This window comes from Gavialis gangeticus, unplaced genomic scaffold, assembly GCF_001723915.1.
Source record: "Gavialis gangeticus isolate Ggan-Ray unplaced genomic scaffold, GavGan_comp1, whole genome shotgun sequence".
In the NCBI taxonomy this organism is placed as follows: domain Eukaryota; kingdom Metazoa; phylum Chordata; order Crocodylia; family Gavialidae; genus Gavialis; species Gavialis gangeticus.
The window spans coordinates 47,016,307-47,040,229 of NW_017728992.1; the positions used below are offsets into that span (position 1 = coordinate 47,016,307).

A 23,923-nucleotide genomic window follows, 5' to 3' on the forward strand; every position below is an offset into this window, starting at 1 on the left:
TGCCTGGCAAAAATGGAATTTGACCCCGTTCATGGTAGTTAGAAAAAGATATCATCAACTTTGTTAAACAAGGCAAACTGGTAATACTGAGAGGCTGGCCAATGTGCAGTAGGCTCTGTGAACTGCATGGGATGCTGGCTTAGACTATTTTTACACTAGATGCCCTAAAAAAAAGGCTACATCATAAAGGAGCGCAAACTGGAGCATCTACTTGGCCTCAAAGGAAGACAGTAAGTGGGAAAAATGAATCCCTTCAAAACTGGGTACACTGGGCTTGAAAATACAGGCTCCGAATTCCCGCATAGCTAGCTTTCCTTCCTGTCTATGCTCTCAGACCAAATACAAAGTTTTATTTTTTGTTTTCAAATACCACCAACCTCCCCCCACAAAACACAATAAAAGTTTTTTTGGTCACAGTGGGAAAGCTTGGAATTTAAAGATGAAGCATCATGTAGAAGAGGAGAAAAAACAATGGGAAATGGGCAGAGGGATCAGCTGGCTGGTCCAGATATGTTGTGAAACACTGTTATGGGGCTAATTTCATAGGTTTAAAATGACTGAATGTTTTGGGATTCCAAAACTTTAGTCAAGCTAAAGTAAGAAATTATACTGAAAAAAAAACATACAGATAGGACATGAAGGGTGCCTATGTAAAAATGCCTCATGTTATGGAGTTTATCATCTCTTGGTTTCTTAGTGGGTGACAGCAACAATACATCCTAGTGAATGAACTCCTTGAGAGGTTAGGGGTCCCAGGCCACTTAGACCAACATTTCCCAACCAGTGTGCCACAGTACAAAAGTGTGTTGTCAGAAATGAACAGGTGTACCACAGAATTTTGCCATGAGCTACAATAGGTACGAGGATGGGGAATGCCTTAACAGGTGTGCCGCGGACATTTTTTATTAATGTAAGTATGCCTGGGGCTGAAAAAGGTTGGGAAACATGGACTTGAACACAGGGAGAAGCCTTCTGGCATGTTTGTGAGATTCAAGGGAGCCAAAACACACCTACCTGAGCTCACTTACAGCAGCATGAAATGGTGGAAATATCTAATAAGACTCTGGAGATCCCATTAGCTACATGTTAGAAGAGTACCAGAAAGACTGTGGCCAGTATATTCCATTCCTTTTGATGGGTCACAGAACAGTAAACATATGTTTATGCTATTACTCCTGATGTTTTGGCATCACTGAAGGACATACAGAAAGCCTCCTATGGGAACTCCCAAAGAAGAACCAAGGACATTGGTCATTTATAGAAAAGCAAAAATGGAACCGCTGATTTAGATGATACAGAAAACTAAAAACGGAAAGACTATACCTTTTTACTAGAAAAAAAAAATACAGGACAGACTTAGTTTATTTCTTCAAATAAAAATTATTTTTAAAAGTTCATATTATGACATGAGGATTGGTCTAGTCTAACAATCCTTGGGGAAAGAAAGGCAAGAGCCTCATGCAGGATAAACCTTGAAAGGCACCCTGTACCTGAGTGACCTGAATAAATGCAGTGTTGAGTAGAATAGTTTGCTGGTCAATACTGACTCTACCAATTCTGCTTGAAGGGACAATCCTGTTAATCCTATGACAATTCTTCCAGCCTCAGCTCCCACACCTACATTATTTTTAGGGAGGTAGTGGAGGGATAAGATTTCAGGAGAACTGTCCCCATCCCATGCAGAACAAATAAACACTGAGGTCACAGGTTAAACCCAAAATCTTAGTGCACATCTAGGGAATATTCAGAAGTGACACATGCATACTATGATTTCCACTTGGCTACCAGCTAAGAAAACCAAGTCTAATGGATTACATGTCCAGAAACCCCAAAATGTGTCACATGTGCATAACAAAAACTACCATGGTGCCATAATAAAACTAAGCCCCATATCATGAGCAGGTACAAATTGGCAGAGCTTGCTGAAATAAGAGATTCACTGATGCACATCTGCTGGGTATCTGGGCTGCAACTGAGAAAAGACAACTTGCAACTCATCATGTTAAAAAGGCAGACATTTTTTCTTGTAGCCTAGTATGCTCACTGTAGCATCCCTCTATTGTGAAATGAAAAATAAAATTATACGTTACTGCCTTCATGAGGCTATTTGCATATAGCAATGTCATTTAGGGTTGTTAGCTGAGACCAATTAGCAATGAAATGACTAACCTCTTATACAAGGACAGAAGAGAGACCAGTCTGGAAACTCCCTCTAATTGTGTATTTAAAAAAATGTCAGTTACCCTCATTTACACAAGGTCTATATGGATCCAGGAAATATTTGGTTAAATTTAACAGACACACAACACAAACAAACAACCATTTACCGTTGAAATCTGCATTATTTAAAGAGCAATAGTCATTTCTAAATTGTGTTATTGCAAGAAAAATGGAATGAAAAATGAAGCAGACTTCCTCACCTCAGCTATTTGTTTATTTTTAAAAGCCAGAAACATGCTGAGCAATGGGAAGTGGAGCCAGAAAAGTGACCCAGCCTCTCCCACTCAGACACTTGCTCTTTGCCTGTACTTAGTTATATCCACTCAACCACTGGATCAAAACACCAAACCATTTCCTCCTTCCCCATCCCAATTCCCAAAAGCCTGCATAGGTCAAAAATGGGATCTCAATTTGTGCCCAGCTCATGCATCAATTGTTAATTAAGTTCCAGGTATAATAAACTATTTGCCACAGATGAAGGTACGTAAGACAGATTAAGAACCCAGTTTAACTCTCCCTAACAATCATAGAAACTATTTTTTTCTTGCTTTAGCATGAAAAAAAAAAAAAATACCACTCTCTTCCAATTTAAGCAGCACTTGAATATAAAATGTATTTTTCGAAGAATTTAAGTTAAAAAAAAGTTATTTTTGTATGAACCAAAAAAGGGGGTAGTTTTGTTTAATATTTTGCTTTGGCTTTTTTAAAAATTAAGAGTCAGAAAACTTGGGTGCATTTTAAAGTCAAGGGTGTCTAACATCCAATGGAATACAGTATTCCTTGCCTTTCCACCTTACAAATTTGTTGCATTTTGAGTCATTTGTCCTTTAACTGTTCAAGTCTTGACACCCTCAGGTAACCCAAACGTAGTTGTGTGGGGGTCTGTTAAAAACAAAAATGTAAGCATCACGTACGTGGTCAACATCATGTCTTTCAAACTCTTGTAGCTGCCTCTGGAAACCCATATTCGGATTGGCACATGATCTTGCAGCTCTTACAGCAGATAGTGCATCTTCCCAGCCAAAGTCTGTGATCGTCATGATGTAGGACACAACTAAAGTCACACTCCTGGAGACTCCAGCAAGACTGTGGCACAAACGAGACAGTAAATAGGTGCAATAGAACAAGACTTTACATTATTCACACAACACCACAAGGACACTACCTTGGGGTGCTACACAGAGGTGCTCCCTTTAGTGTTGACCTTCAGGGGGGAAGGAAACCTTTCTTTCTTTCCCCCCTCTATATTATGGTTATTTTGAGCTTAATGTCGTGTTTATTGGCGAGAGGAGGATTTCTGCATTTCGGGGGACAGCCACAGACCCTCCATAGAAAAGGGGGATGTGGGCTTGGGATGGACACTAGGAAGAAGGATCTCCACTGGGTTTAAGGTAGGGGAGTGGAGCAAGGTTTTCTATATCTAGATATTAATGGGGGTTGGGAAGCCTGGTTGGGATGCACTTGATGACCTGCCCAGAACCTGAGCCTTTTTGGATCGGACAGTATTATCATTATCATCAACACTCTAAATCACTACATGACGATTCTTGTGATAGATGGGGGGCTGTCCAACCGGTGGCCCACAAGAGACTGGCAGCCTGCAAGGGGTTAAATGGTGGCCCTAGGCTCCCACCCAACTACAACTCCCCCTAACTGCTCCGGGGGCAGAATGAGCAAGGGTGTCTGGGCTCCCTTCCCCACCTCAGGGGGCAAGGTGGTGCAGCCCACAGAGCTAGGCAGGAGTGACTGGGGCATCAGCTGCAGGTGGAGGGGTGTAAAAATAGTTGTGACCACAACTGCTGCAGCTACCTTGGGTGTGGAGCTGTTACACCTAGGATGGAGGAGCCCACCATCCGAGACACCTGAGAGGTGTGGTGCAGCTGTGAAGCCCACAGCCAGGAAGCTTAGGGTGAAGTGCCAGGTGTGTGCATGGGGGGGGAGGGCACCAGGGTGCATGATGCTGCCAGGAAAGTGGGAGAATCAAAGCTGCAAGAGCACCTAATAAAAAAGTGATTGGGATTATAGGTTTAATCTTGAAGAAAAAAGGGCAATTAATCTTAATAGGAAAAAGAGATGATGGTGAAATTCATCGCTAAAAGGCAAGAGGATGGATAGCAAAAAAAGTGAGCAGAGGAGTAGGGTACCAAAACTTTAGGGTCTACTCCTGGCTCTAGAACTAGCACATTGTGTTCTGAAACAGCCACTTAGCAGATTTGTGATTCAGAGTTCCAGTGCAGTAGATAAGAGTTTGTAAAGCTCCCTGGACCTTTAGATGACAAGGACTGTTGCTTTGCAAAATGTATTAACATGACAAATGGAAAAAAAAGAGGGAAGAACTCTAACTCATTAAGACAACAAAATAAGAGGGGGGAAAAATAAGAATGCTCTTAAGCAACTGACATACGTACCAGTGAACAAGACAGCCCTCACCTCTAAGGCGACACTCATGGATAAATGTGATGCTCTCCTTGAAATGTCTTGTCCTAAATATAGAAGAAAGAAGAAAATAAAAAGTCCTTACTTTAATAAAATCACAGCTAAGAAATCCAGAGGAAAAAAAAAAATATGAAAAGTTACTTAACATTGCTATCAGAATACAGAACTAACTGCGGTATTTGCAAAAAAGTCTGTATTGGTCAAAAAACCCCATACAATTGCTAAGGTTATTCTCCAACTGAAGAAAAACTGATCTCATGCACAACTCTTTAGCAACTGCTGGCAAATACTTTACTCCAAAGACTGCCAAATATGTATCTTAGCCTTCCAGAAAAACAAATAGTTTGGTCCGTCTTCCTGACCTCTCCCTGTGGATGTCCAGCCAGAGTTCCTGAGGGAGGGGAAGCCTTCCATCCATTATAGCAGATACCAGCAATTCCCTATCTATCACTCAAGTCTGATCTCAGATTTATCCTTGCCTGAATGGCATGGTTTCTTTCTGCACAGCATCTCCAAATTAATCTTTTGCTTCTTTCCTAGGATGCCAAAATGCAAGTTCTGAACATCTCCTCTTTCCTACTCCAGACTCTACCTCTAGCTTTGCTGTTTCCCCCACTCAAATCCTTCCAAAATGATGCTCAGACTGTAATTCTCAGCTCCCTCCTCTAACTTCACCACTTCTGCCATTAAGCCTAAGTTCCCCCTACTGTTATATCAAACACCAAGTTCTGTTCCTTACTTTCAAAGGTTCACCTTTTTGTCTGTCCCATTCCTTTACCGTAAAGTCCCTCCTTGCCTTTCAACTAGCTAATACAAATGGCAGCAAAACTCTTTAGCCACAACTCACAAAGCTAAAACACCTTTACCCCGCTCCCACATGCTCCTCTCTTGGAACGTGTGCAGAAAACCACTGCCTGATAATAGAAACTTACAATCTATTCTGCTATTACCACTACTGAATGGGTAAGAATTGTAAGCATCCTGTTAGGTTTACCAAGTTTTCCTTGCTTCCCATCGCTGCCTGATCATTTGTCCTATTCACCTCTAGTGGGACTTCAGTGCACAATGTTTACTATAGAGATCAAGAAGCCCAAAACAAAAGCAGTGGTACCGAAATGACACCATTCAGAGCCAAATGCAATCAGTTTAATTCCCAAACACACCGAGTTCATGACTTTTCAGTTTCTGAAATCTGTCTTGCCTATACATAGATTTGCACTAGTTTACTTCATAGACCAGTTTTAAACAAATGTGGACTCTTATTCTGATTTAAACTAATGTTATTTAAGATTTAAGCTAATAATCATCATAAAAACCCTATAAAGGCTTTCCATGCAGCTCAAGTCAAGAGTTGAAAGTCGGAGCTGCACAACACAAACCTCCACATCGGCACACTGATAAAGACCTGAGCGTGCTTGCGAGAATCTGCTAGGTTAATGGACTTTTCACTCCCCTCATGAAAACCAGCTGAATTTTACATCAGTGTATAGTTAAGTACCTAGGCAGACATCTAGCCTGCTTACTAGTCAACTAAATGACTAATTTCTAAAGTAGCTCATTCTTAAGCATATGAGAAAGGAGACTCAGTATAAAACTTAGTTCTCAAAAAAGCCCAGTCACTGTTTCATGGGTCACACAATAGGACAGTGATCACTGGAATCACCTTGGCATTCTTACCGAAGGGGGCTTACCTCATTCTGAATTCCCCATGGGTAGACTTTCTAATCAGTTAAAAAGGAGGCAAAAGTGTCAAGAAAATCATTTAAAATAATTCAGCGTATCCATATGGAATCTTTCAAGAGCCACAGGAGAAGCAAGGGAAGTTGGTACTGCACTCATTAAGCCAAAACATATAAAGCCAAAAGGACAGATGAATACCAATCTGCCCAAGGACTGAACAAGGCAAGCCAAAAAAATATATCCTCCAAAGTTTTGATCAAGCAACTGGCAATTAGATCTTAAAAAAAGCCAAGCATAGGATGCAACAAAAAGACAACATATAAAGAGAAAGAGCAAAGAAAACATATAAATAATAGTTAGCAAAAGAAAACAAGATGATGCAGTATATTACAAAGAAAGTAGATGTGTTTATCTGCGGTCTCTGTGGGTCACCCCAGAGTAAGAAGGACAATGATGAAGTATGACAGGACCTGCAGAAATTCTGCACGGTTAGTTTACCTCAAGCTCTGACTAGAATGGATAGAAAAACTTCCTGAGGCACTTTTAAACCGAAAAAATGTGGTGCATTGTTAATGAAGACCACTCTCTGAGGAAGAAAATTCAGCTTGAGAAACCTCCAGAGGGCTTGGATTTAAACCAAAAACATTTTTTAAATTTTAACAAAAAATATACTTTCTAACAAAATTTTTTCTTCAAATCACAACCACCTATTTTCACCCTCCTAAAAAAAGTGACTTGCAAAAACTCTGACATCATGTGGTGCCTGCATTTTGCTTTCAGGTTTAACCTATAGGCAGCAGAAGCAGCTGACACAGGATACAGTCACAGAGTGAATTAGGGAATATTCTTCTTTTTAAATACCCAGGGCATGCCACCAGCATAGTACCTCAAGTAAATACTCTCTCCAAGAGGTCACTGCTGAGAAGAGTTAAAAACTTGTGGTTGTCTCGATTTACCCTGACCACCTTTTCTTTACATCTCAGCTAAATGGGAGATTGATGTCCCCCGCCCCACCAAAGTTGCTTGAAACACTATGGAAGCGACATAGAAAATGTTTTACTAAATAAAACACTTTGGTTTATGCTCCATTTACAATTTCAAGGCTATCTTAAGAAAAACAACTCTCAAAGTGTTAATTATACAACATAACGCAAATAAAGAAAATTTACCTTAGTGCCTTGCAGCTATGTGGCTGCAAAACACTAAGTTAAACAAATCGTACATTAATAATGAAATGCCAAATCAATGTTTGCTACATGGGAGGGTTGAACATTTAAAAGTCTATTTATTGGGCTGAAACTCAATGTAAAGACAATTTTGTTATACACAGCATCCTGTTTGTACACTGACACTTCCCAGCTTAACCAATGCTTTCCACTCCAGCTCTCCTAAAGAACGTCACTGGGGCCAGGCCACATGAAACCGTCCTGTGTGAACAGCTACCTACACTTCTCAAATGACAAGCTGGGCGAACCAACACAAGTTTCTATTTCAGCTCTGTACTGCAGTGTTTAAATTGAACTTTCAGAAGCGCTTTGGGTTAAAAAGTGATATCTGTTTTTTTATGATTCATATAGGTTAGATTGCTTTCCTTATAACGGTCAATGACCTTATCTTACCAGCTTGGTCTTTTGTCTGTTTCGTTGATGTTTTGCTGCTGTGGCCCTAACAGGTTGGCTGGAATGGTAAATAAGCTAAGTGGGACATGCAAGGTGGCAACCAGGATGGCCAATAACTTAGTATAATTGACTTAATTCCTTAGAAGGAAAGAGCTAATTTTGTAATAGGACAGTCCTAGATAAGTTAATGGCCAGCAAAATCTAGTGGCCTGAAGCTGAACTCTCATGAAACTCTAAGAAAATGCTCTGTATCTCAAAAGTGACTGCTTAATTTAAAATTCTAAATCAGGCACAGATAAGGCAGAAGAACCAAATTATCAAACAGTTTCAATGAATGCAACATGTCCCCAATTCACTATTATATTTTTACTTTGTTTCTCTCAGAAAAAAAGTGCTTAAGTTTATCATACAAAAAGGACTTGTACTTTATGCATGTCAAAAATCCCCTAATGGAAAAAGATTTTTTGAATTGGAGGGTATTAGCAAATAGATAGTGCACTGTCCTAGGACCTGCAGTGCTGAGACATCATACTGGTACCCTTCACCAGCCATCAACAGCTGCAGAGAAACTGTAGCAGTGCCTCAAATGTGTTTTTTCTCCCTGAAAAGCCTGCTGCCAGCTCTGCTGAAAAATCATCTTGTGCTCCTAGTCAGTTTTACTGACATTAAAAGCTAATGGAACAGTGTGCAGTACATTACAGGATAATACTATTCTCTTCCTTTACAGCGGTCAGCCCTACCCATAGATAGCAGGCAAGCCAGAATGATGGTCTCTTTTCTCCTACAAACTACAGCAAACATTTTCAGCTGTTGTTCAATAAAATGATATCAGATTCTTACCACCTGTTAAAACCAATTCCATTAATTTTATGAAGTTATGGTAGGAGAAAACAACAACCATATTTATATGGCCTGCATTGATTTACTTGACTTCTTATATTGTAAGAAGAATGAGAAGTCAGTTACTCAACAAGTTTTAAGCGATGGAGTGTATCAGTATTAGAAATAACAAAAACTGCTTGCAGCCATTTGATGCTGAAGCAAGTATTGTGGATACTTGCAGCATTCATAAGCAATTCTCATGCAAATACTTTATTTTCTTATTGATACTTTAAAAGTCTTGCTACAGTGCCAGAAAGCATGAGTGCTTAATGTTTTTCAGGGTAATTACTTGATATGTGGTGATGAGAACTGGTTGAATTGTATGCTGCTATTAACATCTGTTGCAAATTTTGTCCTTTCTATTTCTGTATATGAACTGATCCAGATTTCTATTAGTGGAGGGGGCAGATTTGCAAGCACTGTGCATCAGAAAATATTGACAATTACTAGAACGACCCATAGTCTCTTCAGTCTGGTAAGTGAACAAAGTAACTTCCAAAACTAGGAATCTGCCCACGCTTCATCCCCCAACCCCCCAAATATTACACAAATTTGTTTCAGAACTAAAACAGTGGATATAGAAAATCCTACTCCATTCTTTTACTTCAAAAGAAAACACTTAGAAACAAAACAGCAGCCTAGGACCTGCTTAGGGTATCATTTAATCAGAGGCTTTTTTTTTTTTTTTTATGTGCACAAAGTGCCTGTAATTCAGGTGCTTTGCAATTCTAGGAAGGGGGTATAAAAAAAAAGACAAAAGGAAGGGTAGAGAGGAAACAGGGTAATGATCTACATTCCCACTCCACAAAATTGTGTCAGAAACAGGTTTTTGTAATTGTGGAAACACATGCTAATGAAAAGAGCAAAAAAAGTAATTTAGATATGTCAAATGCCACGCCAGAATCTTGCCATGGCACAAAAACCCCCCAAAATACTCTAAAAAAAAATCCACCGAAAGCATAAGCCAGAATATTGCTCTGATCTGAGAGAAAAAGCAGTGCTGTGCTTCCTTCCGTAGGTACCAGGCCTTTTCAGCTACTTCTGTTTCTCTATATAATTAGTTACCAGGAAGTAGCTGAAACCCCTTCATCACTCCCCAACATAAACAGTGAACACTAGAAGAAAGACTTGGTCACCATCCAAGCATAGTTCTGAAATATTTTACGGTTCCCCTTTGGATTTCCGAAGCACCATCCAGTTCCTGGTTCAAAAATCTTTGGGAGAGTTCTAGGGGCAGTGGGGGAACTGGGAAGCCTGTGATTGGGACAAAACAGCTCTGCATAAATAGATTACCAATGCACGTAGTGTAGTAACACAGCAACATACAAACAACCAGACTCCCCATCGCTAACAGTGGCCGGCAACAGATGCTTTGGAGGAGACTGCATGCACCTCATAAGGAGGCAGGAAAATCTGAACCCGAAATAGGTCCGCTTCCTCTAATTGGATATTGGCTTAAAACTACATTGATATATAACTGACAAGAGACCAAAATCAAGATCAAGTTTCAAAGCAAGCATGGCAGTACTGAGTTTAAACAAACAGATGCACACACAACTTACAAGTTCTGCGAGGGTGAATCTGCAGCAGGAATGCACAGATACTTCACTCCCTGTATAGAAAAATAATTAGGAATGAGACAGCAGTATTAAGACAGAAGCATCATACTTAACAATCAATGGACATATTTGGTTGTCACACTGGCACAACTCCATTAATTCTTACAGAGATGTACAATTGTAAATAAGATTCCAGATACTGCCTCATTTGCCCAGACTTAAAATGTTATTTACATGTGTTTTTGTTGCTAAGGAACAAGCAGTCAGCTTAGTCATGCTTACCCTGAGATTCTGCAGCAAGCTCTTTAAAATGAAAGCATCTATATCAAATAGGTGTAAAACCCTACTTTCCTTGTCTTAGGCAACTTACTGTTTTGTTTGATCAGACATTAAGCTGTTATGACATCTTATGCACTCTTGAATTTCTAGCATTCATTCTGAGAAAGCAGATTTGTTAGAAAGCTTTTTTTTTTCTGGTAGTCACATTCAATCATTTCTCCTTACCTATTTAACAACACAACCAAAAGTCAAACACATTTGGGAGAGGATTTTCTTTTTAAGAAAGCTTTAAACCTCAATCTTGTCTTCAAAAAGGCATCCTCATTCTCTTAGTCAGCCACTATTAAAATAAGTTATGAGCTCAAATAGGGAAGTTAGGTAATCCCTTTTGAGGTATTGAAAATAATGCAATTATGTATAATGAAAACTAGACAATATTCATAGTGGACTATTTTTATTGTCAATGCTCACTTTGGTACTTATCTAACATTTACTAAGCACTCTATTAAAAACACTCTTGAAATGCATTGCCTACTTGACTTTTCAAAGCCATGCTCTTCTCTAGAACATACAGGGTACAACTACACAAAATGTCTGTATAAGTGCCACCACCTACAGGTGCACACAAATTACTATGTGTTAGTCCAATGCAAGGGCGGGTCATTATTTCAGGTGGAGGGCCGCTTAACAAGGTTTAGTGAGCTGTCAATGACTGCATGGTGTGGGGACACTCCCCCACACTTCAGGTGATGCCTGGCTCTGGCCAGTGCTCTACATTGCAGTGAGACGTGCAGCGCCCACTGGGCCATTTGTTTCCCTGGCACTCCCCAGGAAGTGCTGCTGCTGCTGCCTCCACTTCCTGCCACGGCTGCATGCTATGGAGGGGGTATGTGGAGGGGGCCCCATACCTTTCCCGTCAGCTGAGCTCTGTGCTGCTGACACCCCCTTGGACATGGGTTCTGCACTGCAGCCAGCCCCAGCCACAGCCCCTGCTCCCAGCTTCCCTACCTGCTACCCAGAGGGAGTGGGACACAGGGGGATCCCACAGAAGTAGCCCCACCACTGCTAGCACAGCCAGCCCTTCCACCCACGAGGGTGGGAGCGAGGCAGGATATATAACAGGATATACTGGGGGCAAGTATAGGCGCCTTGATCCCACCCTCACTGGTGAAAGGGCTGGGCGGTGCACAATTTGTTTGGGGGTGTCGCAGGCTGGATAGAAGTGCCTGGTGGGCCAGATCTGGCCCACAGGTTGTATTTTGCCTGCACCTGGTCTAACGCACTGTTTGCTAGTACCAACACATACAGATACTAGAAAAATGGCACATTAGTTAACATGCCAAAGCACATGTGCAGACCCTGACTGGGAGCAATTTGCTCTTGGTCAGCCCAGGCACCATAGGGCCTCAAATGCTACCTGCCTAAGCCCCAATCTCCACCAGGTTGGGGGAGCTGTACCAGCTCCAGGGCAGCTCCATGCACCTGGGAGGGAGCTAAAAGCCATCCCCACTCTCCATGCAGCTGGGAGGGAGCAGCCCTGAAGCCAGGACAGTTCCTCACCACCCCAACCCCTGGCACCCAGGCTTGATACTCATGCCCCTTGCTCATGTCCCCTGCCTGGCTGCTGCATGGGGGTAGGGAAGAGGAGAGCAGGAGCAGCCATGGACTGAACTGCTCCCATGGGGAGCAAATTTGCATCTGAACATGCGCCATCAGGAGCATGCCTGGGAGCCATTTAACACGCCTAAATTTTCTGCACAGAAAATTCAAGCAGATTAATTGCACATGTAGATGCGCCCACAGTGTAGTAGAGAAACGCACAAGCCCAATCCAAGGGCACTGACATCAATAGATGTCTTTCCACTGACTTCTCTAGGTTTTAGATTGGGTACTCAGTTACTACATTTATGAGCACAGTATAATACAGTAGAAACCCCCCCTCAAAAACAAACAGCTCAGATAAAGGCTTCTTTTGGAAGAGTCTTACAAGCACCTTACTTAGCTTATTATGTTGACACCTCTTCTGTAGAAATACTAGTTCGTGTAAACCTTCACAAACATTATACCTTAATAGGACACAATGATTCAACTTGATTTGTGTAGTCATGCAATTACACAATCTTATTAAAATGCAAGGAGTCCTGGCCATATAAAAACCCAAACATACATACTGTACTGGGCATTCTTATGTTTTGTCTACAACCAAGTAATTTCTCTATTGCAACATTCTTCCATGGACTGAAGTGTACCATATGTCTATAAAAGTGTTTCACTCAATTATCAGAAAAGGGCTGGAATCATTGAAGCTTCCCCAATAACACAGAGGTGGACACCCATCTAGCCTTTGTTACGTGAGCCTTTGAATCCAGCCCATAGCACCATGCAAAAACTATTCTTTTTGACAGCCCCTCAAGCCAGAACTACCTTTCTCTGTGGCCTAATGCCCTCCCTTTGCTTCCCTCAATGTTGCTCCTTCAATGTATTCCAGAATAACCCTCCATCAAACTTCCCTGCAGTCATGCGCCATCAGCATGATCCACATGCCATCAACACGAGCCTCCCATACCATCCCCTCCTTTGTAGGATCTCGGAGAATGATCCAGCTCATACAAGTTTCAGGGGAGCACAGTGATCTTTCACCCCACTTTTGGCTTTGACACTGTTGAGCCAATAAACTGACACATTACCAGCTATGTTTGTCTGCTGTTAGAACAACAGGGGCATGGTCAGAGCATGTCCCTCAATCAGTGCACTCTTCACAGTCACTCAGCTACCAGGTTTCTACCTCTCTTTGGCCCCACGACTCCTCTGGAGATTGCCAGCATGCTTCCAGAAGTGTGCCAGAAACCAGAGTATAGCTACTTAACAGTCAACAACTGAGAAAGGAGCAGAGCAAGAGTGTGGGTATTACTAGAAGGATGACAGCTATGGTGAAGGAAATTTGCTGAGGGGTGGGAAGAACTGCTTGACAGGGGGACAGCAGCAGCTTGCAGTGGAGAGGGTGCAGCCTCAGTTGAAATGCTTCTGCAGGATTTCTGACTGAGCTGCTGCACATCAGGTGCTTAAAACTCCTTTGGGAGGGGGAGGGTAATACACAGAAAGAGAGATATTGCAAAACATCCATGGGGGGGAAGAGAAGTAGAAAGGAGTAGAAGAGAGATTCACCTGGTCAATTAAGTCCATTGCTAGCTAAGGGAACTAGCATCTTTGATATCCAAAGATGACTAATAACCCACCTTCATTAGGATAAAGAAGTTCCAGAGTGGGACTCGAGAACAAATTTTACACTGACTCGGGCGAGTAGTATAGATCCACTCAGCAGGTGACAGAATGATCAGCAACAGATTGCTCTTCTAAAACCAACTTCTCAGGGCTGTCCTATGCAATGGTTTTCACTTTAAAAGTTATGACTCCGACATTAACAGGATTGCTCAAATGAGTCACTGTTGTAGGATTTGGTCCTAAATTTGCTGACTTTGGTCAACATACCCTTTCAGGTTACATTAAATACTCTTCTCTGCTTTGGACACCAGTGTCAGAGCCCAGAGCTCATAAGCGATCCTCCAACCAGACTAATGTCAGAAGAAAGCAGACTGAGACCAACACATGCTAGGAGATCAAGTGTCCAGCCTTTGTAGCCCACACATTTGAGGAGCCCCACTGATTCCAGATGCTGTAACAGACTGATAGCTTCCTTTAGCCATGCTAAGAGAGGCTTTCAGAACATGGTGACTTTAAAAGAAGAAGTAGTGTGAGCTTTAGACCCACAATGTTCTTTTTCTCGTCACAGTTGGCTAGTTAACTCGAGTGATGTGAATTTGCAGCTACTATAGAATCTCATGTCGGTTAGTTTCATGCTTACAAGAGACCACGTATTGTGCTGAATGGCTCATCCAGAGCATGGTCTTGGAAGGTGTTGAGCGCCTATGACTTCCAACAAACCCAAAGGGGTGCTACCAGGGAGTACTATTTACCTCTTAGGAGTGCCTTTGCTTATGGTTAATTAGTCCATTTGGCAGATATATAGTTAAAGTAGCTGGAGTATGTCATACCTCATCTATGCACATCACCCTTAAGCATTTTAGAGGACAGTAGTGGGGAACACCATGGAACAAGGAAATAAGTCACCCAAGCAAAATATGACGAACACAAAATGAGTTGCGGGTGGAATCTGAAAAGTACCCAGCAGTAGTCTAACTGTCCCCAACAACAGTAAAAATCATGACTCCCCAGTTGACTTCAATGGAAGCGGAGTCAGGCAATACTCAGCAGCTTTTGGAAAACCCAACCTATCACCAAATATTGGTCCTCGACAGTAAGAAATCTCAGAATCAACAGCACTCATTTCAAACTGTACGGACCACAGAAGAAAAAAATATACTGCGTTCTGTAATGGGCAAGGGTTTTCAAGGTGACACTTTGCCCACTGCCTTAGAGAAAGAAAGAAAGATGGATATATTTTACCTTTAATAACTAGACTTGCCCTGCTGAATTAGCTTTTTCTTTTTCATGTACCTTTGAATTTTTTTTAGCTGGATGCACATTGCACACACTAGCAACAGGAAGTTACTTAACTGTTGAACACTGCTGTCTATGTGATCATAAAATAACCCACTTGAGCTCATAATGTTCTTTGTGTATTTATGCCCCAGAGACATCACTGTCTTTCCTGTGCGCACACACTGCAGATAATATCTAAGAATTGTCCCAAAGGGACCTCCAACCAGAACAGAACAGTTTATGTCAACGGAACATATAAATACAGTAGACTCAAAGACTTTCAGATGCTCTTGGCTTGCACGTTATTAATATGCAGAAGGGATACAGATTTCACTCTTGTATTTATGTCTGTAATTTTAGAATTTTGGCAAAGAACAAGCCAAGACCTGCCAAAAATCACAGATGTATACATTTTCTGACTTAGGGTGCGTGTTTATCATGACAACACAAACAGAGGTCCAATGGAATGACAACCAATGGAATTACTTAATGAGTTTTATTCAGAAAACTGCAATTCTGCTTGAAAATGTAAATGCTTGACTCTACCAGGTAAAAGCCAATTCAGTTAATAAACTTGGGAAGGTATTATGATGATTTTCATAATGTATACTCTTTCAACTGTTTTTCCACACACCACCCTCAAAGAAAGCTTGCATTCTGTCATCTGCTGGAAAGACAGACATGACTTTTTTCCATATGAAAGACCAGTTTTACGTTCCCAGCTGTCCAACCCCCGCCTTAAAAATTAAATACATTTATCAAATTCATAAAGTGTTTTCTTTAACTAAGACAAAACCTTAATAAATTACAAGAGCTGAAAGGTAAATGTCACATGAAGAAACAAATCCAAATTAAATGACCGCTGCTGCTAGTACCATATTGCTGAAGCTTTCCTTCAAGACTTGAAGGAGACATGGAAAACATTTAAAACGAGCCACTCCTTAAAGTAAATCAAACCAACTTTTTTATTAAACTAAAATAAAAGCTTTTATCCATGCAGCGAGACTTCCTTATCCACGTGTTAAATGTGAACCAGCGGTCTATGCTCCAACTAAACAAAAAAAACCCAACAACAACAAAAAGGAACTCAGCAATTAAAGCAGTGAAAGCTCCTATATGTCATTATGTAGGCTGAACAAGCAACACTTAATTCAGTGTCATTGACCCTCCAATTGTTGTTTTTACATCCTTAATTACCTCCCCACAAGTCCTCACCTTCCTTTACACGCACACTTTCCATGTCTTACTCATGGTTATTCATACCAATTTTCGCAAGATGCTATATTCAATTAAAAGCTCTTATTTTTCTTTTATTATAGTTATAAAGTATGTGCTAGACTGCCAAACCAATATATTAAACAATCATTTTCTTTTCAGTTTTCTGTTTCAGCAGACAGAGTAACCACCAAAACTAGATTTTTGTCTCAGGCCCTGAAACTAAATGTTACAGTTAAACTGATACAGCGAGAGCTAACAAAACCAGAGCAAGTATTCTGATTTCAAGACTGACAAAGTTGAAACAAGCGAGAGTTAAGTAAAATTTCAAAAATTCACTGTTATTTGTGAAACACCTACTACACTTGCATGATTTCACAAAACCAAGTCAATTCTGCTACCTTAGATCTCAAGTTTTCCAAAATGAGGAACAAAGTTTAAGCAAACAAGTATGGACACAGGGCATGCTAATAAAAAGCATTTTAAAACTTCTAATTACTTGAAGTGTCACTACCTAAACAAGAATTGAAGACACCACATTTTTTTAGTGTTTGGAAAATTCAGTAAAAGATTAAGAAAAAGAATTCTAAATTAGAGTTTTATTAGGTTTTTTTCTGAATGAATTATTAGCATAAAGATCACTGGAACAAACCAGCACTATTTTTATTACCTAAGATAAAGCTTTTCCTATTATATTAAATCGAGGGCTAAATTCAAAAGGAAACAAACATAGCTAAACCTTAATTTCTTAAGCTTTATTGCCAGCCAAACTCAGAAGTAATAACTTGCATTTCAGATTTTCCTATGTAGAAAAAGACCTCTCACTAGCAAAATGACATATTGACATCTAGCATATTTGAGATAATCGGTCTACACCTGAGAATGGGAAATCCAAGCAACACACATTAATTTTGTTTCAAAATACAAAGAACAATCCCTGAACTCCAACAGGATGCAGCACCATACATATGCTGATATAAGAACAGCAGAATGTGTGTCATGTTACCTCTTTAGGCAGCATGAACTGAATAGTGTGTTATAATAATCAAGAACATTTTAAACTCACTAGGTATAATGTTTGATTTAAAGTAAACCCTACATTGCACTAATATATAGGGTATCGAGGGTTATAAAAAGTCTCCAGTGTGCATTTTGAATGATTTGCTTTTAAAATGTTTTTGAGTAATCCAGCAAACAAACAAACAAACAAACAAACAAGTGTGCGTGGGGTAGAACAAGAGGCTTCAGAATTTTAGAAAACCGGAAAGATTCAATGAGAAATAATGAACCTAGTTATATTTTAACTTCAATAATCTCTTCCTTTTCCTACTCTCTCCTGAATTTACGCTTCAGCAACTTTAAAAACTTCAATATTAGTCAATTACTGGTCAGTGGGAAGAAGAATACTAACTTTAAATTCAACCACCCCCTCCACAATTTCTGTTCTAAGGACCAAAATATCTTTAAAAATAAAAGATAAATGTTATATTTTTGGCATTAAACTTCTCTGTATGTAAATTTATGTAAAAAGACCATCAACGACTTCCAAGAAATTTTTTTTTAAACCCAAAACCCTCAGTTTAAATTTGTGAACCCAGATGCAAATAGGAAACCTCTAGCACCTGGTGAGCTTTTTCAGGTTACTCAAAAGCCATGTGTTAGTGTGACTTGTCAGATCAACAGAGGATAAGAGTATTATTTTTGTTTAGAGGCATTTCAGCAAAAAAAGCTAACATGGGAAATGGCCAGCACAAAGTTTCCTCAAGACAAACCAACAAGAGGTTACCAAGAGTTTTGTCCAGTACTGCTACAGAACCACCAAACTGAAAACTTCAACCGTTTATTTGTCCTTTCAGTTATTTTCTGAGAGTCATGAATAAAATCATTAGCTAGGATAACTGCTCCAGAAAGTATGTTCATGATTCAGCAACAAGCACGTTTGTTTTTGAAAATCATCATTAACACACAAAACTGTCTGTGGAGAGGTGGGAAGCTTTTACAGTATTTTCTGAACATTTATTTCTGTCATCCTTACTAAAGACATCAGCCTTTTCATGTTGGAAGGACTTTATACACCAAGCCCCCTTGCAACAGTCTGGTGAAGCATCCTCAGATTAAAAAAAATAAAATCCAGTAAGGCTGGAAACAGCTACACTTCAAATAAAGAGAGTCCCAACAAAACATAGCAGCACAGAAATACAAAAATGTTTGAAAATCAGGACTTTATTTAGATAGACTAACATAACTTAATTTTAATTCTCACCTCCTATTCCTGCCTATTGTTTACCTAGTAAGAGGTTTAGGGCATGTATAGATGAAAGGGGGGCCCTTAAATTGAAGCGGTGGGTTTTTAAAAATATTGCTTCAATTTAGGGCAAAGTAAACCCCAGTGTCATGTACACCAATGTCTTATGTGCCATTCCAGCGGCAGGGAGGGGAGGGCAAGCTGCTGGCAGGCGGAGAGGTCCCTGGGCTGCACGGGTGTGTGTGCATGCGTGTGTGCGCGCATGCGTGCGTGCATGCGCTTCCTTCTGCAGCAGCGGCGGTCCCCCCCCAGGCAGCACCCGCCTGCAGGCACCCAGCTTGGGCAGTCCTGGGGGGCACCACAGCTGCAGAGGGAAGAACCGGGTCCCGAGCAGCTCATGCAGGCAGGCATATTTTTTTGGGGGGGGGCGGGAAAAATCAAGCTCAGCGCTTTGGTGGAGCCTGCCTTCCTGGGCTGCTGCTGGGCTGCTTGCATGGGCTGCCTGCCCCGACCCTGAGCTGCATGGAGCCCAGGGCTTCGCTCTGTGGCTGTAGGGCAGCAAACAAACTGCGTGGAGGTGTTTTAGTTTGCTGTGCCCCAAAGCCATTTAAGGCACATTATGCCACTGAATATGCTACAGCAGCTGGAATTAAATGTGCAATACCCTGCTGATGCGTGCAAACACCAACACCATTAAAAGTGGTGCAAAAACATTTGACCTGCTTTAAAACGTCATGCCCCTCATTTCATCTACACATGTCCTCAGACTGTAAACCCTTCAAGGCAAATACCACACCTCCTAAATTGTTTGTGCTGCAACTTATTATAAATAACCTGAAAAGAGGCCTGCAAGAATTACCGCAAGAGACTATGATATCCCAAGTCACCCGTTCATCAAGAGGGAACACAGATACACATGCATTACATCTTTAAGAAATTTTCCCTATTATTCATTGTGAATAAAAATTGGCAGGTTTTCTCCTCTCAGTGGAAGTATTAGGGGTCTGGAATGGTCTCGTGCATGTGATATTCATTGCAGTCAGTGCATCTTTATCCTCCCAGACTTAATGAAAACCTAGCAGAGGTATCACACTGGAGGAGACATTATAGAAGCTTTCTACATAGCAGCAGAATGAGTAGAGGAAGCAAAAGAATTGAAACAGCATATCACTTCAGAGGCCCTACCAGAGATGACTGATGCCAAGTGCCCAACTTGACACATTTTTTAAAAGGGCCCAACTGTCAGTAGGATTAATGCTGACAATGGGAAGTTGCCAAGTAGGAAAGCACTCCCCATTTAAGGTATTTCACCCAAAGAAAAAAAAAAAAAGTCAGATTTCCCAACACCACATGAGTGGAGCAAAAGCTAGACAGGACTAGAGAGTACTCTCTTGGCATTACTACAGATGAAAGAAACATGGTAGCTATTTTGCTCAGCATAGCCTTCTGAAACCTCTCAGGAGGGAAACTTTTACTGATGAAAAAGCAGTGAAATGTACATGAAAAAAATCAAGTTTTTCATTAAAACAGGCCCTTACAGGCTTTCCCTTGTTGGTGGCTTTACTGAAAAGACATAATTTGTTGACACAGGAGACCAGTGGTGATACAGGAGGCCAGTGGAAAACACTCAAAAAGAACAGTTTCAGTCTGATTATATTTACCCATTTAACATCTTTTTTTTAACTTTAGTAGCAACCCACAAACTAGAAATTCCATTTTTTTTTCCACATGCTGCTTTGCCAACGAAATGCAAAGGTATTGGCTTAAGTATAGGAAGGCTGCACAGCCATAATAGAGAATGTGCCATCTAATCATGATTAAGGGATGAATTTCCTTCTCAAGGGTTTTTCCAAGAAGGCATTTTTAATTCAAGTATCCTATTGCAGCTGAGGAGCCAATTTATGCTGTACAGTGCAAAAGTAGATCTTGTACATATGGTGAATAGTAATCGCTCCATATTTAGCTTGCCATCACAAAAAAAAATTACACAAGTGGTTCCCTTCCTAATGTTTCACGTTGTGCCAGGTGATGATTAAATGGGGAAACAAGGATGCACTTCTGAGTACAAACCAATGTCTTGTGGGTTAGTTTCTGACTGAGGATGTTTCTTAGAGGTTACAGGGCAAAGAGCAAACACTGAGACTCTCTTTTGCACCTGTAGTTCCACCCATTAGCACAGTATTTCCTACAAAAAGTTGGAACCATCCTCAAGCATATTAGAGGGAAAAAGAAAGCTGGGGGTAGGTTTCCAGACAGGGGAATATGTAAAGGATAGAAAGCCGAAACAGGTGAGGCTTTTACTGTTTAATATTTCAGTGGAAACCCTGTGCTAAACCTGTTTCCCAACACTGAGGCACTAGAAGCAGAGAGACAGGGTAGGCACAAAAAAGAAGGCAGTGACAAGAATAAGCCAGAGACAGTATTGAGGGAGATTGTCTAGACTGTGCTAGGAAAAAATAGCTGGGTCCTCTGGTACCTACTCCATTTTGCTTTTTTAATTCAAAACTACATAAAGCATACAGTTTGCTTCAAGGCTGGACATGACAATTCTACCATTAAAACAGTGCCCTGACTTGGAGTATCTGGCTACAGTTACAAAGTACAAAGCTTAGGAAACTCATATCTCGGTGTGGCCTATAAAGGGGAATTATGACAAATAGAGTCTCTAATTAAAGCGTCAAGTAATCATTTTCCAGGATGTTGGTGACTTAAGAGATATTGCTATTGATATCTGCTATCAAGTAGTAGTGACTTATTGTTTATCAGCTTCCTCTACTACTTTCTCTTCTGACTTCTCTGTCCTTACTGTGCTGTATGTTTATTACCTGTAAAAAGAAATCAGGTAAGTTGCAGCACTGCTTGTTTTCCACAAGAACTTCTGCAATTTTTGTCCTTTTTATTTCCACTTCCAGTCTCACAGACTTACTGTGTGTTCTGCTCTAGCTAAAGAATACCTTCTTGTTTTTAACTCCTGGCTCTTTATTTGTCATATTCCTACTTATTTCCCTTCAATCACCACTTAACATTTACCAGCCACAGGCTATGTTCTCTCTAGTAGCATAAATTGAGCTGAATTTATGTTTTAAAAGATAACTTAGAAAAGTACTGGACTTCATTTATAGACTCTCTTATACCCAAAGAATTCAGCTACCGCACCTTGTTGGAGAAATACACTTTTAATACTAGAGTCAAAATTAACATGCAATCAAGTTTCAGTGTCTTGACACATCAGAACAAAAGCATCTATGATGCTTACCACAACGAAGGCAACTTTCATTAAGTTAGCTGCTTCTGCAAACTAAAGGAGAACAAGGTCTCATTCCGATGCATTCCACAGAAATATTCTTTGTTGTAACACATTAGTTTTAGTCAGAGTGATCTGAAACAGTGCATCTACTGCTCCAACTACAAGAGCCCACTAGATTCTTAAAGTTACAAAGACCACCAACATTACTTAAATGTTTTAAGAAGGTCCCAGAGCTAAAAGTCATTCAAATAACAAAAGATAAGCTAATAAGTTAGTCAAAACAGAGATTAGGTAATGCAGTTATAGATTTAAGCTTATTTTATGCAGTTAGTGCAAGAAAGGGGAATTCGGAAATATTGTGAACAAGGTCCATCTTGGTACAATGAATGGGAATTAGAATATTTTTAACAGAATAAATAACTCAATTTCCAGCAGGTGCTTTGGTGCACTAGAAAGAATGAAATAAAAAAGAGACAGCGATGTACCCTACATTATAGGAGCACTAGAGAAGGATGATGATGCTATGTTACTCTACATAATTGTGTACAAAGGTTTACAAATCATTGAAACTCAACAAAAAACCAAAACATCTATAATGAAAGGACATTGAGACACAGTTTGTGCATCCTAAACTCAAATGCACAACATATGTGCATGAGTAATACACCAAAGGTTGGAGTGCGAGAACGCGAGACAAGAGTGCGTGCGAGAGCACATGAGAGTCATTTTTTGGACCAACTGCAGGCATGTATTACAGCTACCTGCAGTTTGAAGGAAATGGCATGGTCTTAAAATAATCCAAAAGTTTGCTTGTATAGTGCAACTGGATCAAGTTGCAAGTGTTAATCTATGGTACCCACCAAGGGAAGCAGCTGTTCTTTTAGCAACAAATGTGAACAAAAGCTGAATATGCATGATAACAAATTTCCAATGAAACTCACTGTAAACAAAGTGGTGAACAAAGGATGCACAATATGAGGACATTAAAAATGAACTCTAAAGTTGTGCAACTCTCCCTGTTGAGATGCCCCCTGCTGCCATAATGAGTATACCTCCAGGATGCCATCAGAGCACAGAACTTAGCATGATGATCAATGGCCAGTCTGTAAACGACAGAGTACCATGAATAAATTTTGAAGGACTAGATGGTCTTTTTACCAATGTCATGAGGCCGACACATAGCCTGGTCCAGGGTTGAACAAGAGTGACAAAGTTAACTGCTAAATGTTTGGTAAACTTTGTGGAAGGAACTGGTAGTTTCAGTCCATTTTCTGATGGACAGGTGTGTACCACACATACAAAACAGTCACCGCAATTGGCATCTGGATTAGTAGTCACTCACACACCACGGACTGAAAGGGCAGAAAGGGTGCACTCTACTTTCATCTTACATTCTGAGGCCAGAAGAGACCTGACCACCTACAACTAACAGATCACAGGACTTCCCTGAATTAACCTCACTGAACTACAGCATATGCTGTAAAAATGTGATTTAAATTTTTTCCAGCAATGAAGAATAAATTGCAACCATTAGCAAGTTGTTCTGATGGTTAGCTACCCTCACTGTTAAAAATATCTGCTTTATTTCTAGTCTAAATTTCTGCAGCTTCATTTTCCACCCGCTGGATCTTGTTAAACTTTAGTCTGACAGATTGAAGGGTCCATTCTGTAAGAATCCTTAACTTTCTATTTCTTAAACTAAACAACTCCTAGCAACCAGGGGTGGGTGAGCGTATAGCTTCCAAGGCCCTCTTCCAATTCAGAGTCAGGCTACTTTTACCAAATTAAAATAACTTGGATGCCTCCTATCAGCATTTACACTCTGTTCCTGACTCTGGCACCCAAGCATCTCCCAGAATACTATGCCACGGTATGAAAGAAGGCATTGCTTGCTAGTATTGTACCCATCTCAGGATAATTTAACTCACATTGCCACTGACTTAAGCAGACTTTAAGAGTCCCTTTGTGAATCATATTCATCCTCTCTAATCTGGAGCAGTAATAAATAGAACATATAAAAAAGTAGAGGCAATATTTCTAT

General features: G+C 40.4%; 1 protein-coding gene across 1 annotated transcript in view; it reads right to left on the minus strand.

Moving 5' to 3' along the window:
- Positions 1–23,923, minus strand: part of DUSP22 (dual specificity phosphatase 22) — an 87,851-nt gene that overhangs the window by 16,211 nt on the left and 47,717 nt on the right. Inside the window, exons 4-6 of the mRNA XM_019521934.1 lie at positions 10,400–10,449; positions 4,629–4,703; positions 3,135–3,306 (exon numbers count right to left, since the gene is read on the minus strand). Of these exons, the coding sequence (XP_019377479.1) occupies positions 3,135–3,306; positions 4,629–4,703; positions 10,400–10,449 (297 nt within the window). The remainder of the gene's footprint in view (positions 1–3,134; positions 3,307–4,628; positions 4,704–10,399; positions 10,450–23,923) is intronic.